The sequence below is a fragment of the Schistocerca cancellata genome, chromosome 5 (assembly GCF_023864275.1).
Source record: "Schistocerca cancellata isolate TAMUIC-IGC-003103 chromosome 5, iqSchCanc2.1, whole genome shotgun sequence".
NCBI classification, from domain to species: Eukaryota; Metazoa; Arthropoda; class Insecta; order Orthoptera; family Acrididae; genus Schistocerca; species Schistocerca cancellata.
Window position 1 is genome coordinate 647,268,602 of NC_064630.1, and position 16,253 is coordinate 647,284,854.

The following is a 16,253-nucleotide window of genomic DNA, read 5'->3' on the forward strand; positions in this document are numbered from 1 at the left end:
CTCCATAAAAATACTTTCAGAAACGACTTCCTCACACTTAAATCTATACTCGATGTTAACAAATTTCTTTTCTTCAGAAACGCTTTCCTTGCCATTGCCAGTCTACATTTTATATCCTCTCTACTTCGACCATCATCATCATCAGTTATTTTGCTCCCCAAATAGCAAAACTCCTTTACTACTTTAAGTGTCTCGTTTCCTAATCTAATTCCCTCAGCATCACCCGACTTAATTTGACTACATTCCATTATCCTCGTTTTGCTTTTGTTGATGTTCATCTTATATCCTCCTTTCAAGACACTGTCCATTCCATTCAACTGCTCTTCCAAGTCCTTTGCTGTCTCTGACAGACTTACAATGTCATCGGCGAACTTCAAAGTTTTTATTTCTTCTCCATGGATTTTAATACCTACTCCGAATTTACCCTTTGTTTCCTTTACTGCTTGCTCAATATACAGATTGAATAACATCAGGGAGAGGCTACAACCCTGTCTTACTCCCTTCCCAACCACTGCTTCCCTTCAATGTCCCTTGACTCTTATAACTGCCATCTGGTTTCTGTACAAATTGTAAATAGCCTTTCGCTCCCTGTATTTTACCCCTGCCACCTTCAGGATTTGAAAGAGAGTATTCCAGTCAACATTGTCAAAAGCTTTCTCTAAGTCTACAAATGCTAGAAACGTAGGTTTGCCTTTCCTTAATCTTTCTACTAAGATAAGTCGTAGGGTCAGTATTGCCTCACGTGTTCCAACATTTCTACGGAATCCAAACTGATCTTCCCCGAGGTCGGATTCTACCACTTTTTCCATTTGTCTGTAAAGAATTCGCGTTAGTATTTTGCAGCTGTGACTTAAACTGATAGTTCGGTAATTTTCACATCTGTCAACTCCTGCTTTCTTTGGGATTGGAATTAGTATATTCTTCTTGAAGTCTGAGGGAATTTCGCCTGTCTTGTACATCTTGCTCACCAGATGGTAGAGTTTAGTCAGGACTGGCTCTCCCAAGGCCGTCAGTAGTTACAATGGAATGTTGTCTACTCCGGGGGCCTTCTTTCGACTCAGGTCTTTCAGTGCTCTGTCAAACTCTTCACGCAGTATCATATCTATATCTCCCATTTCATCTTCATCTACATCCTCTTCCATTTCCATAATATTGTCCTCAAGTACATCGCCCTTGTATAGACCCTCTATATACTCCTTCCACCTTTCTGCTTTCCCTTCTTTGCTGAGAACTGGGTTTCCATCTGAGCTCTTGATATTCATACAAATGGTTCTCTTATCTCCAAAAGCCTCTTTAATTTTCCTGTAGGCAATATCTATTTTACCCCTAGTGAGATAAGCCTCTACATCCTTACATTTGTGCTCTAGCCATCCCTGCTTAGCCATTTTGCACTTCCTGTCGATCTCATTTTTGAGACGTTTGTATTCCTTCTTGCCTGCTTCATTTACTGCATTTTTATATTTTGTCCTTTCATCAATTAAATTCAATATTTCTTCTGTTACCCAAGGATTTATACTAGCCCTCGTCTTTTTACCTACTTGATCCTCTGCTGCCTTCACTACTTCATCCCTCAAAGCTACCCATTCTTCTTCTACTGTACTTCTTTCCCCCATTCCTGTCAATTGTTCCGTTATGCTCTCCGTGAAACTCTGTACAACCTCTGGTTTAGTCAGTTTATCCAGGTCCCATCTCCTTAAATTCCCACCTTTTTGCAGTTTCTTCAGTTTTAATCTACAGTTCATAACCAATAGGTTGTGGTCAGAGTCCACATCTGCCCCTGGAAATGTCTTACAATTTAATACCTGGTTCCTAAATCTCTGTCTTACCATTATATAATCTATCTGATACCTTTTAGTATATCCAGGGTTCTTCCATGTATACAACCTTCTTTCATGATTCTTAAACCAAATGTTAGCTATGATTAAGTTGTGCTCTGTGCAAAATTCTACGAGGCGGCTTCCTCTTTTATTTCTTAGCCCCAAGCCATATTCACCTACTACGTTTCCTTCTCTCCCTTTTCCTACTGTTGAATTCCAGTCACCCATGACTACTAAATTTTCGTCTCCCTTCACTATCTGAATAATTTCTTTCATTTTATCATACATTTCTTCAATTTCTTCGTCATCTGCAGAGCTAGTTGGCATATAAACTTGTACTACTGTAGTAGGTGTGGGCTTCGTATCTATCTTGGCCACAATATTGCGTTCACTATGCTGTTTGTAGTAACTTACCTGCATTCCTATTTTCCTATTCAGTATTAAACCTACTCCTGCATTACCCCTATTTGATTTTGTGTTTATAACCCTGTAGTCACTTGACCACAAGTCTTGTTCCTCCTGCCACCGAACTTCACTAATTCCCACTATATCTAACTTTAACCTATCCATTTCTCTTTTTAAGCTTTCTAACCTACCTGCCCGATTAAGGGATCTGACATTCCACGCTCCGATCGGTAGAACGCCAGTTTTCTTTCTCCTGATAATGACGTCCTCCTGAGTAGTCCCCGGCCGGAGATCCGAATGGGGGACTATTTTACCTCCGGAATATTTTACCCAAGAGGACGCCATCATCATTAACCATACAGTGAAGCTGCATGCCCTCGGGAAAAATTACGGCCGTAGTTTCCCCTTGCTTTCAGCCGTTCGCAGTACCAGCACAGCAAGGCCGTTTTGGTTATTGTTACAAGGCCAGATCAGTCAATCATCCAGACTGTTGCCCTTGCAACTACTGAAAAGGCTGCTACCCCTCTTCAGGAACCACACGTTTGTCTGGCCTCTCGACAGATACCCCTCCGTTGTGGTTGTACCTATGGTACGGCTATCTGTATCGCTGAGGCACACAAGCCTCCCCACCAACGGCAAGGTCCTAAGTATCTCAAAGATGTACGTATATGTGATTCACTGCTTAATACTTGGACAGTTACTCAAATTAGATTGACTTTCCAATGGAGACCATGGAAACGACTTTCCAATGGAAACGATGGGAATATTAGAGGAAATAAAAAGTGACTCTGAAAATTCAGGGGATTGTGGTTAGAGTGATAATAGTGATTCCAATTAACAATCCAGAACACCAATACCTTCTTAGTTGAAAGAAACCACATACTAGAATAGCTTTTTGTGGCAAGAAGGAGGTTGTGAATTTTAGGCTAAATGAACCAGAGGGAAAAATATGTTTAAAGTTACGCACTGTGCAAAGGTGTAAAATCTGAACATTAATTTGACAAAGGGAACAAACAACTATAAACAAATGAAATATTTGCCAAAATGGAACTTCGAAAAAAGTGAAAGAAAAGCTATTCATAACTGTATTTTACTGATGGAGATCTATGAGACTGGGTCATTTTAAACCCAAGTAAAGCGCACATTGCTGATTTCAAGGCTTCTTCGAGCTGGTTCAGCATATTCAGTAAAATATACAATATAGGAAGTTGTGAAAATACAAAGTTTACTTTTCAGAAACACTTAGAAGAGATGCCATTAATCTATAATATTATAGGGACGTTTGTACCTGACTTGAAGATGTAGCATGCTGTTACTTTTACAAGTGCTGTGCATTGACACTAATTAGTTGGGTTCAATAATTTTTAAAAAATAAAAATAAATAAAAAAAATAAAAATAAATAAATAAATAAATAAATTTTGCAAACTGCAGTTTATTGTAATACAATGAATAAGAAAAGTTTTATAATTGATTAATGTTGCAGCACATTCGTATACCACAATATCAGTGACAAGTATGAGTGGATTAACTATTTCCACTTTTTTATATCTGTCTTCAGGATCCTCAAAACATATTAGGACATACTACATTTCATTGAAAGTCTTCTTACCCACTGTAGGAAATAATTAATAACTTTTTTTGAACTCTTGCCCCAGGCATCATTTGTGATGATGAGAAAACGACTGTTGGTATAATGTGGATTTCTGCCAGAAAATTGAAGAATCCTAAAGAGAGGCCACAGTTGGGAAGTCAGTGGGTGAAGGTTGTTGTCTATCACTATCACCAACGAAATTCAATTTCTAAAATGAGAAAAAGATAAATTTGGAAAAGAAATTAAAAGTTCAGGCAAAAAACATAAAACTTTGAGGTGTGCCAAAGACAATGTAATTCTGTCAGAGACAACAACAGATTTAGAACATCAGTTCAACAGAATGGATAGTACTTTAGAATGAGGTTTTAATATTAACATCAACAGAAGTAAAACATATGAAAGGTAGGTGAATTAAATCAGGTAATGTTGAGGACACCCCCCCCCCCCCCCCCCCAATGAACCATGGACCTTGTCGTTGGGGGGGAGGCTTGCGTGCCTCAACGATACAGATAGCCGTACTGTAGGTGCAACCACAATGGAGGGGTATCTGTTGAGAGGCCAAACAAACGTGTGGTTCCTGAAGAGGGGCAGCAAAATTTCAGTAGTTGCAGGGGCAACAGTCTGGATGATTGACTGATCTGGCCCTGTAACACTAACCAAAACGGCCTTGCTGTTGTGGTACTCCGAACGGCTGAAACTACAGCCGTAATTTTTCCCGAGGGCATGCAGCTTCACTGTATGACTAAATGATGATGGCGTCCTCTTGGGTAAAAAATTACAGAGGTAAAATAGTCCCCCATTCGGATCTCCAGACGGGGACTACTCAAGAGGACGTCGTTATCGGGAGAAACAAAACTGGCGTTCTACGGATTGGAGCGTGGAATGTCAGATGCCTTATCGGGCAGTTACATTATAAAATTTAAAAAGGGAGATGGATAGGTTAAAGTTAGATATGGTGGGAATTAGTGAAGTTTGGTGGCAGGAGGACCAAGACTTTTGGTCAGGTGAATACAGGGTTATAAATACAAAATCAAATAGGGGTAATGCAGGAGTAGGTTTAATAATGAATAAAAAAAATAGGAGTGCGGGTAAGCTACTACAAACAGCATAGTGAAAGCATTATTGTGGCCAAGATAGACACGAAGCACACGCCTACTACAGTAGTACAAGTTTATATGCCAACTAGCTCTGCAGATGATAAAGAAATTGATGAAATGTATGATGAGATAAAAAGAAATTATTCAGGTAGTGAAGGAAGACCAAAATTTAATAGTCATGGGTGACTGGAGTTCAACAGTACGAAAAGGAAGAGAAGGAAACGTAGTAGGCGAATATGGATTGGGGCTAAGAAATGATACAGGAAGCCGCCTCGTAGAATTTTGCACAGAGCATAACTTAATCATAGCTAACACTTGGTTTAAGAATCATGAAAGAAGGTTGTATACATGGAAGAATCCTGGATATACTAAAAGGTATCAGATAGATTATATAATGGTAAGACAGAGATTTAGGAACCAGATTTTAAATTGTAAGACATTTCCAGGAGCAGATGTGGACACTGACCACAATCTATTGGTTATGAACCGTAGATTAAAACTGAAGAAACTGCAAAAAGGTGGGAATTTAAAGAGATGGGACCTGGATAAACTGACTAAACCAGAGGTTGTACAGAGTTTCAGGCAGAGGATAAGGGAACAATTGACAGAAATGGTGGAAAGAAGTACAGTAGAAGAAGAATGGGTAGCTTTGAGGAATGAAATAGTGAAGGCAGCAGAGGATCAAGTAGGTAAAAAGACGAGGGCTAGTAGAAATCCTTGGGTAACAGAAGAGATACTGAATTTAATTGATGAAAGGAGAAAATACAAAAATGCAGTAAGTGAAGTAGGCAAAAAGGAATACAAACATCTCAAAATAGAGATCGACAGATAGTGCACAATCGCTAAGCAGGGATGGCTAGAGGACAAATGTAAGGATGTAGAGGCTTATCTCACTAGGGGTAAGATAGATACCGCCTACAGGAAAATTAAAGAGACCTCTGGAGAAAAGAGAACCACTTGTATGAATATCAAGAGCTCAGATGGAAACCCAGTTCTAAGCAACGAAGGGATAGCAGAAAGGTGGAAGGAGTATATAGAGGGTCTATACAGGGGCGATGTTCTTGAGGACAATATTATGGAAATGGAAGAGGATGTAGATGAAGATGAAATGGGAGATATAGATATGATACTGCGTGAAGAGTTTGACAGAGCACTGAAAGACCTAAGTTGAAACAAGGCCCCGGGAGTAGACAACATTCCATTGTAACTACTGACAGCCTTGGGAGAGCCAGTCCTGACAAAACTCTACCACCTGGTGAGCAAGATGTACAAGACAGGTGAAATTCCCTCAGACTTCAAGAAGAATATACTAATTCCAATCCCAAAGAAAGCAGGAGTTGACAGATGTGAAAATTACCGAACTATCAGTTTAAGTCACAGCTGCAAAATACTAACGCGAATTCTTTACAGACGAATGGAAAAAGTGGTAGAACCCGACCTCGGGGAAGATCAGTTTGGATTCCGTAGAAATGTTGGAACACATGAGGCAATACTGACCCTACAACTTATCTTAGAAGAAAGATTAAGGAAAGGCAAACCTACGTTTCTAGCATTTGTAGACTTAGAGAAAGCTTTTGACAATGTTGACTGGAATACTCTCTTTCAAATCCTGAAGGTGGCAGGGGTAAAATACAGGGAGCGAAAGGCTATTTACAATTTGTACAGAAACCAGATGGCAGTTATAAGAGTCGAGGGACATGGAAGGGAAGCAGTGGTTGGGAAGGGAGTAAGACAGGGTTGTAGCCTCTCCCCGATGTTATTCAATCTGTATATTGAGCAAGCAGTAAAGGAAACAAAGGGTAAATTCGGAGTAGGTATTAAAATCCATGGAGAAGAAATAAAAACTTTGAGGTTCGCTGATGACATTGTAATTCTGTCAGAGACAGTAAAGGACTTGGAAGAGCAGTTGAACGCAATGGACAGTGTCTTGAAAGGAGGGTATAAGATGAACATCAACAAAAGCAAAACAAGGATAATGGAATGTAGTCAAATTAAGTCGGGCGATGCTGAAGGAATTAGCTTAGGAAATGAGACACTTAAAGTAGTAAAGGAGTTTTGCTATTTGGTGAGCAAAATAACTAATGATGGTCGAAGCAGAGACGATATAAAATGTAGTCTGGCAATGGCAAGGAAAGCGTTTCTGAAGAAGAGAAATTTGTTAACATCGAGTATTGATTTAAGTGTGAGGAAGTCGTTTCTGATAGTATTTGTATGGAGTGTAGCCATGTATGGAAGTGAAACATGGATGATAAATAGTTTAGACAAGAAGAGAATAGAAGCTTTTGAAATGTGGTGCTACAGAAAATGCTGAAGATTAGATGGGTAGATCACATAACTAATGAGGAGGTATTGAATAGAAGTGGAGAAAGAGGAGTTTGTGGCACAACTTGACTAGAAGAAGGGATCGGTTGGTAGGACGTGCTGAGGCATCAAAGGATCACCAATTTAGTACTGGAGGGCAGCGTGGAAGGTAAAAATCGTAGAGGGAGACCAAGAGATGAATACACTAAGCAGATTCAGAAGGATGTAGGTTGCAGTAGGTACTGGGAGGTGAAGAAGCTTGCACAGGATAGAGTAGCATGGAGAGCTGTATCAAACCAGTCTCAGGACTGAAGACCACAACAACAACTACAATGTTGAGGGAATTAGATTTGGAAATAATACACTAAAAACAGTACAGAAGTTTAGCTATTTGAGAGCAAAAATTTGATAATTGTTGAAATAGAGAGGATATGAAATGCAGACTGGCAACAGCAAGAAATGCATTTCCGAAAAGGAGAAGGGCAATATCACCGAATATAAATTTAATTTTAGGAAGTCTCTCCCAAAAGTATCTGTCTAGAGTATACCTTTGTACAGGGGGGGAGGAGGGAGCGGGACCACATGGATGATAAACAGTACAGACAAGACGGCAATAGAAACTTTTGAAATGTGGTGCTACTGAAGGATGAAGAAGATTTGAGGGGTACATCAGATAACTAATGAATACGTACAACTTCACCGAAAGAAGGGATTGGTTATAAGACATATGCTGAGACATCATGTATCTGTCTCGAGAACGAAGAGAAAAAATAAAATAAAAAAATCACTAGTCTGCACACTACTTTTACAGGGATTAAAATGAAAACTACAGAAGTTGACACAAAGGTTTTCATTACCGACAAACAAGGAGAACTACAAAAATACAGTACTTTGCACGAACTGAAGGTGCAATTTTTTCATTCTTTTTTTTTTTTAAATAATAATAATAACCTTATATATTTAAAAAGAAAGATGATGAGACTTACCAAACAAAAGCGCTGGCAGGTCGATAGACACACAAACAAACACAAACATACACACAAAAATCTAGCTTTCGCAACCAACGGTTGCCTCGTCAGGAAAGAGGGAAGGAGAAGGAAAGACAAAAGGATATGGGTTTTAAGGGAGAGGGTAAGGAGTCATTCCAATCCCGGGAGCGGAAAGACTTACCTTAGGGGGAAAAAAGGACAGGTATACACTCGCACACACTCACACATCCATCTGCACATACACAGACACAAGGCCTTTACAAATGTCTGCTTGTGTCTGTGTATGTGCGGATGGATGTGTGTGTGTGTGCGAGTGTATACCTGTCCTTTTTTCCCCCTAAGGTAAGTCTTTCCACTCCCGGGATTGGAATGACTCCTTACCCTCTCCCTTAAAACCCATATCCTTTTGTCTTTCCTTCTCCTTCCCTCTTTCCTGACGAGGCAACCGTTGGCTGCGAAAGCTAGATTTTTGTGTGTATGTTTGTGTTTGTTTGTGTGTCTATCGACCTGCCAGCGCTTTTGTTTGGTAAGTCTCATCATCTTTCTTTTTAAATATATTTTTCCCACGTGGAATGTTTCCCTCTATCATATTCATATCATTAATAATAACCTTGTTTGATTTGCAGAACAGAAATAATTTCTCTAATTTTACCATCATCATCATTTCGTGAGATACATGTCAAAGACGTAGTACACTCTAAGATAGGGGGGGAAAAAAAAAAAAAAAAAAAGACGCACCAGGAAGGAGTTATCTGAATGGGACGGAGATCAGTAGATGTGATGTAAATGTACAGAAAAACAACTGACGACAGTTTCAGAAAAATTATATTTTTTATTCAAGAGAAAGAGGTTCACAAATTGAGCATGTCAATGCTACATTTATCTATCTCTAACCCTTATGCAAGCAGTTATTCGGCTTGGTATTGATTGACACAGTTGTTGGATGTCCTCCTGAGGGGTGTCATGCAAAATTCTATACAATTGGTGGTACAAGTTGTAGGGATTTGAGAATTTCTGTGTAAATTCTAGAACCACTCAGCCTTTTACCGCCTTGAACACACAATATTCTGGATATGAGTGTGGGATGGTAGAATCCTACCTACTGCGTGCCACATGTTTGTGTGTGCAGGTTTAAAAACAGTCGCGGGAAGAAAAAAAGACACAGCGGACAAATGGCACCTGTGGGGCAATCCATAGATGTTTCAGTGAGTGTGTAAGGAAGAACCATGGAGCTTATATGCAGCGTTGTGCTTATTGTGTCATTGACTATTGTTATTCAAACAAAGACAGTTGAAAAAGAACTCTTGGAAACTCTTGACGTAAGTTTCCTATAGGCAAGACTTATTTTCTGATTCATATTAAGAAAAGTTATGGTATCTAAGTCAACTTTCTTTTACCTGTAACTCAATTTGTTCTGACGTTCGGCTGTATGAGAGACTTACAGGAAATTACATATTTATGCGGAAAGTGAGAATTTTATTGTGTATGGAGGGCAAATACATCGTTAAATGGCGAAAAGTAAAGTTTGTATGTCTACTTATTTCATAAGTAGAAAGAGTCTAAAAATTCCTTTACCCAGCGTTATTCGACGGAGAAGAAGTCAAGAGGGTTTCCAAGAGCCAGCTAGCCAGTAAAGAAGAGTGGCTACAAATTCCAAGTAAGTCACCTCACAAAGAAGTGGAAGGTGGTTTGGGGAAATCAACCGGTGTAAGCCAAACTCACACTCACACTTTATGTCATTAGAACATGGCGACCTGTGTGAAAGGAACAGGAAAACAGGAATTTTAAGTCAAAAACGAGAGAAGCTGCTGTTACATGTTGCCATAGCAACCAAACATAATAAGACAAGGGAATTACCCCGAGAAATTGGAATATGTTCAAGTATCCAATGGAGAAAAATTTTAATGGAAAAACGGTGAAGAAATGAAAAATTCACAGCAATAAATCAGCAAAGAAGATTTTGATGTATTTGCCTCAGAAGAAATACGCATAGAATGCTTCAACCAAGAAGATCCAGTGCAGGGAGTATAAAGCTCTCACACACATCACGGGGACGCAGATGCGAAACCCAATATACACCCGACGCTGCCAACACCAGCTGCTGTTCATAAGTACTGACCTGTCTCCACATCTACTCACCTATGTAACATGAATTCTACGCTGGGTGAGCGTGAAGCAAAACTTGATTACTTTAGTATAAAGTGGTTTATGATACTGTTGAGTGAACTTTTATTGTGTAATTATCATATTTAAAGTTAGTTTCAAATGCTTACAAGAGCTAAGGCATGTATGGAAAATATACAACAGGTTGGAGAAACTCAAGACCCAGCTATGACCATGAAAATTAGCAAAGCCTGACTGGGCTGAGCTGATAAATTTAATCAAAGTTCAGAGTCTTAAGTTAAACTCAATAAATTCTCAATGAAATGCTCAGAGTATGGCTCTAAGTAAAGAACTAGACTTAGTAAATTCTCAATTAAATGCTCAGAGTGAAACTCTAAATATTCAAACAACAAATTCAGGTTTGTTAAATGCCAAAGTCGACTCTCAAAGCAAAGAATTTAGTAATCTATGCGAAGGCATAGGTGTTTTTGAAGACTGAGTTCGATGCTATTAAAGTAGAGAATTTAAAAGTAGATTTAAAGAACAAGTTGACAGATTCTTTGACCACTCTTATAAATCATATGTTTACTGAACTTAGTCAGAAACATAAGGACACTTCTCAAGATTTATTGAAAAGTGTAGAACTTAACATTGAGAACAAATGTAATAATGTAGAATATGAACTTATTGAAAAGTTAGGATCTTTTGAAAACATGTACAATATTAAGTATAATGATGTAATGCTTTGAAAGAGAATGTAGATACACAGAATGAAGTAATGCCAGTCATTCAATCGCAAATTACAGGTGTCAATACACGGGTAGATAATGTAGAAAGAAATTTCAAAGAGAAAATAGCTGACTCTGATATTATAAATGTAATTAGTTTGGAGGAACAATTTGGAGAAATTATAGATCAAAAGGTTACCGAGACAATAACATCCAGAAACATATCGCCAATTCCTTCTTCCAAAGTCAATGATAGTAGGAAGGGTACGGACAACCTGCGGAGAGAAATTATACTTAGCCAAGATTAAGCAGAAAAAAGGGCAACTAGTGAACTAGTGAAGTGGTGACTGGTTTGCAATGGGGAGCTAATTCAAGGTTATCTGAGGCAATTCCCTAAATTTAAGCCGAACAGAAAGGTACATCTGACCCATTTCTTACAGAGATTTAGCCAAGCTTTACCAAAAAATTGGGAAAATTCCAAGAAGAATGAATTTGCTGTGGGATACCTTCTAGAGGAAACTTCAGAATGGGTAACAGTAAATATTGAGAATTTTTCCTCTTGGGGAGACTTTCAAAAGAAATTTAAAGACAAGTACTGGTCTGCCAATGCTCAAGAAAAGTTAATATCAGATCTATGGGACCCAAAATATTACAATAATACTTGGGGTAATATAGGGTAATATTTCGATTGGCATTTAATACAAGAAGGAAAAAAAGGGGGGGTGGGGAGAATACATTGTAAGGGATGTAAAATTGTATATCCCCCAGGGACGTTAACATTCTGATTTAACGGGAGGAGAAATGACCGTCGGATCCCAAGTTGTTTACGGTGTTTTTCCAAAATCGTCTTCCTGGGCCAAATTCCTTTAAAATCTAGAACTATTCTGTAATCTTATTGCTTATTAAACTGGATATGACTGTAAAATAGGGGGCAACATAAGAGAATCACAGAAAAAGTGATATCTAGATGAAATAAACTGAATAGAGTATTATATTTGTGGAAAATATAATATGATGTGACTAGCTGAACAACTGTTATATCATAGTGTACAGATTTTCTATTTTGTATAGAGTATTTTATACCTTTCATGAGATGTGATATAGATGGAAGAGTTTGTATAAGTTTTGAGAGGGGTGGGTATTGTAGCTAAAAGCATGATTCACAAGAACAGATAAATCATGACTAACACAAAACACACATCACACCTTTCAAACAACCCTCACAAACAAGTGTGCCTGATTTTTCATCATTTGCCATTTCCATAAAGTTGCTAGGATTTCCTTCGGAGACCTCAAAGGGTGAAAGTGGGACAAGTCCGTTCTGTAGGGGCCGATTTAACACCAGACCACCTCCGGCGTCTCACTTAAGTACCAGAGGGGTAGTGATCCTAGGAATGGGGGGTTGGAAGGGTTTCCTGTCTTTGGGGCTATCTTCTTTTTCTTCTTCGATCCTAGCATCCACATCTATTTTTTCTTTTCTTTCTTCTCATTTGAGGACCTGTCTATTTTTTCCCTCTTTTCATATTCACAAACTTCTATTGCTGAAGTCCTTCCTTATTTCCATGTTTTCTAGAAACCAAAATCTTATCTTTAAATAAGAAGTCAAAGAAATCAGACTACACCAACACTCATCCACTTATACACAAATATACACTTCTACACAAACATTAAATTACATAAGACAAAGGCTGTCACGATGTAAGAACTGCCAGATGTTGTAGGGAAAAATGTGTGTACATATGGAGATATGCATCTATTTATAGGAAGCTACGACGGTTCTACATCGAATGTACATACGAAGAGGTGCACATAGGCACAATGAACTAATGCGCAAAGAGAGACACAAACATATTAATTTATGGAACAAAAATGCTACATAATGAACAACTATAAAGTAGTAATGAGTAATGGACAAATAAGAAAGAGGCATGAGCAAAGAATGAAAACGGAAGTAAGAAAGAAATTAGTATGGTGATCATCAAGAAACGTCAGTGTAATAAATATTCTGATGAATTGAAGGATAGTGGGACGTAAATAGTAAATGTAGACATAGTATGTATTAAAAATATAGAAGTTGATAAGTTGAGGAGGACTCTAGGAAGTAAATGATATATTACAGAACGAATTCAAAGTTTAAAATAGGTTTATATCTTTACCAGACGATACTTAATTATGATATACATATAAATGTATACTAGGGTAATGAACGTTGAGGCCTACTTGGAAAGGATAAGATGGGCGTACCCGGCATTCCCTAAGTATAAAGGGCAAGCATACCTACGTGGAGACAGAACGATCTGTGGCCTAAAAAATTGGGATGTTTTGTAAGGGGTGTACCTACCAGATTGGAAAAAGGAAGTACTCTCATAAGGTCAACCCACAAGCAAGGAATAGGTGCTGATCCTAGGAGAAGGGGACAGTATTGTGACAAAAGTCACAAATTTTATAGGGATTATTCTGGGAAGTGAGAATTCTATGAATGTCTAGCATTATTATGTTTTGTGGAAACATATGAGTGTCAAAAGAACACTTTCCTTTTGTCCAGAGTTCCTCCAAGCAACAAATAATGAAAATAGTACATACTAGGAAGAAGATAGTACAAAAGGTAGGAATAGAAAATAGATTACTCATGTGTCATAAACACCTGAAGTTTATGACTGGGGGGGGGGGGGGATAAAGAAAAGAAAGAGTCCTCACAATTATTAAAGCTGGCTAAAACCATGAGTAAAATGCTCTTGTCTTAATAACAAAGGAAAATAAGAAAGGAGTAGAGAAACAATAAGCGAAAGACTGTTCAAGAGAGGACAGAGAATAGTTATTGAAAGGAAAGATATGTATACTGTTAAGATATGAATTGTTATTTTGAATGATATTATTTGCATAATGATTATGTATAAAATATTGCGTGTTCGATCTGAGAGGGGGCAGAGGGGGGGAATATGGGATATGTAGTGATTCAAGAATTTCTAGAAACACTCAGCCTTTTACCGCCTGGAACACACAATATTCTGGATACGAGTGTGGGATCCTACCTACTGCGCGTCACATGTTTGTGTGTGCAGGTGTAAAATCAGCCGCGGGAAGAAAGTAGATGCAGTGAACGAACGGCACCGACAAGTACAAGTCGGGCAATCCATAGATGTTTTAGTGAGGGTTTAAGGAAGAACCATGGAGCTTATATGCAGCTCTGTGCTTATTGTGTCATTGACTATTGTTATTAAAACAAAGAAAGTGATAACAACTTTTCCTTAAGACAGATGAAGTAATTCATGTTTCAGTTGACATGCAGTGTTCTCAATTTTATGACATTTTAGACTGTTGAAGTACTGGTCACATTAGTGATTTCATTTAGTAGATGCCATTGTTGCTGTAAGTTAAGACTCACTTGTTTTTACCCAACTCTTGGTCACATCAAAAATTAATAAATTAAATGTTTAACAATAAGAACAATTTAAAACTTTTACAGTTGCTCAGTATGTAGTGAAATCTCACCAAACAAAAATAAAATATAGCTACACATACCTATCAAGTAGTAATAGCACCCAACAGCAAACCATGATACAGCAGATTCTGGGTACAGGTCAACTAAGCGATGTGCCAAGTAAAACAACTCTGCAACAGACAAGAAATAGCACAAAATTAAATACATTTTGAATAAATTATAAACTTCTAATTACCAAAACAAAGAAACTACAACTGGAGAAGAAATTTCAGTTGTATATTAACACAGCGAAATTCTTAAGTGTCACCTCACTGTAAAAGCAACAAATAGGTGGTGTTCATAATGTGATTGCACTTGTAAACATATACAGAAATCTAGCCCATCTCTCATATCTTCTTGTCACAGTCTCTATATTTCTCCAGCCATTTTCCTGCACCTCTCTACAATCTATGTCCTTCATAACTTCTCCTAAAAGGCTGGACTCCATGGAGAAATCTTCTTTGGACATATTTTCTACAAGTTGATTTCCTTGTAAGTAAACTGTACAGCACGATAAGCAATCAGTAGCTGTTGCTTCATATTCATTCTTCTTTCTTATTTCCTCTTTTCTAATTCTCTGTAGTAACCAAACTCCACCAATCTATCTTCAAAAAAATGCTGTTACGACATTTGGCTTTTGCCAATATTGTTCAAGTTTTTCTCAATATATCTGATCGATGTGTACTTCGCACAATAATTTGATATGGTAGTTTGTGTATTTTATTTGCGTGAAAAATGGAATAAAGCTTGGAAACATATTGGTATAGTTGCTCTATTATAGCTGGAAATTGTCCACTGCTAGATATTTCGTTCTTGTAATCCTAAGGCCCGCCTCTTTATATAAACTGTTGACATCTTGTGCTCAGTACCTTATGGTTTTCTGCACTCATAGTTGGTCAAAATAAAAAGTAAATAGTTGGTCAAAATAAACAGTAACGTGTGCGAAAATACTTTAATTACATTCAGTCCCATTCTGGAGCATGTAATTTGTTAGTTTTCAAGCTTCTTCTTTATGTCTGTTTAAAGGTATTGGCGATTATCACAAGCCCAGTTTATGAGTTTCATTTCATTTTAACAATATTGGAGAGATCAGTACTATCTGTTTATTAAATAAGTGTCAAGCATTTTAATAAAAAAAAGTGTGTTATTCATGGTCTTAAGCCCAGGGCTTCAACCCACAAATGACATAAGGAATGGGAGAAGTATGGACTTCATTTAAAAAGAGATATATTGCAGGCAATGCAACACCTGAGAGCACAGGTAGTAGCAAGAGGAACCGAGTTAGCTAGAGGTATATCAGCCTGATGCGTCACTCGAAGGGTTATGTGAAGGGTAGGAACCAGCAGAGTGAAGGTAAGTGGACACAAACAGTGCTGCTGTACCACTTGTGGAAGCCTTCAATCGACAAACAAATAACAAACTGTTAATGACTCAGGTGTGCTTGATGGGTGTGTCTCAGTATTACAGAGCACATACAATGGTAAACAACATTGGTAAGCAATGTGGGAGCTGCTGGTAATGTCCATCAGCTTAGACCAGAGGACACAGCTGGAAAGTATCTTCAAACAAGGAGTTACTTTATTCTAAGAAAGCTGCAATCGTCCCCAGAGTCACCACGACAGAGTGTTGGCTTAGGCATTGACTCCACAGGTGGTGGAAGATGGTGCAAGTGCACATACCACAGCAGATCACCCATGCAGGTTCAGTTATCTGCGAAACAGGCAGACAGTAAATTCTGTG

At 38.2% G+C, this 16,253-nt stretch overlaps 1 protein-coding gene across 1 annotated transcript in view; it reads right to left on the reverse strand.

Moving 5' to 3' along the window:
• The window catches only part of LOC126188256 (cell division cycle protein 16 homolog), a 203,730-nt gene that overhangs the window by 60,314 nt on the left and 127,163 nt on the right, over positions 1-16,253 (reverse strand). Inside the window, exon 7 of the mRNA XM_049929822.1 lies at positions 14,555-14,644. Within this exon, the coding sequence (XP_049785779.1) occupies positions 14,555-14,644 (90 nt within the window). The remainder of the gene's footprint in view (positions 1-14,554; positions 14,645-16,253) is intronic.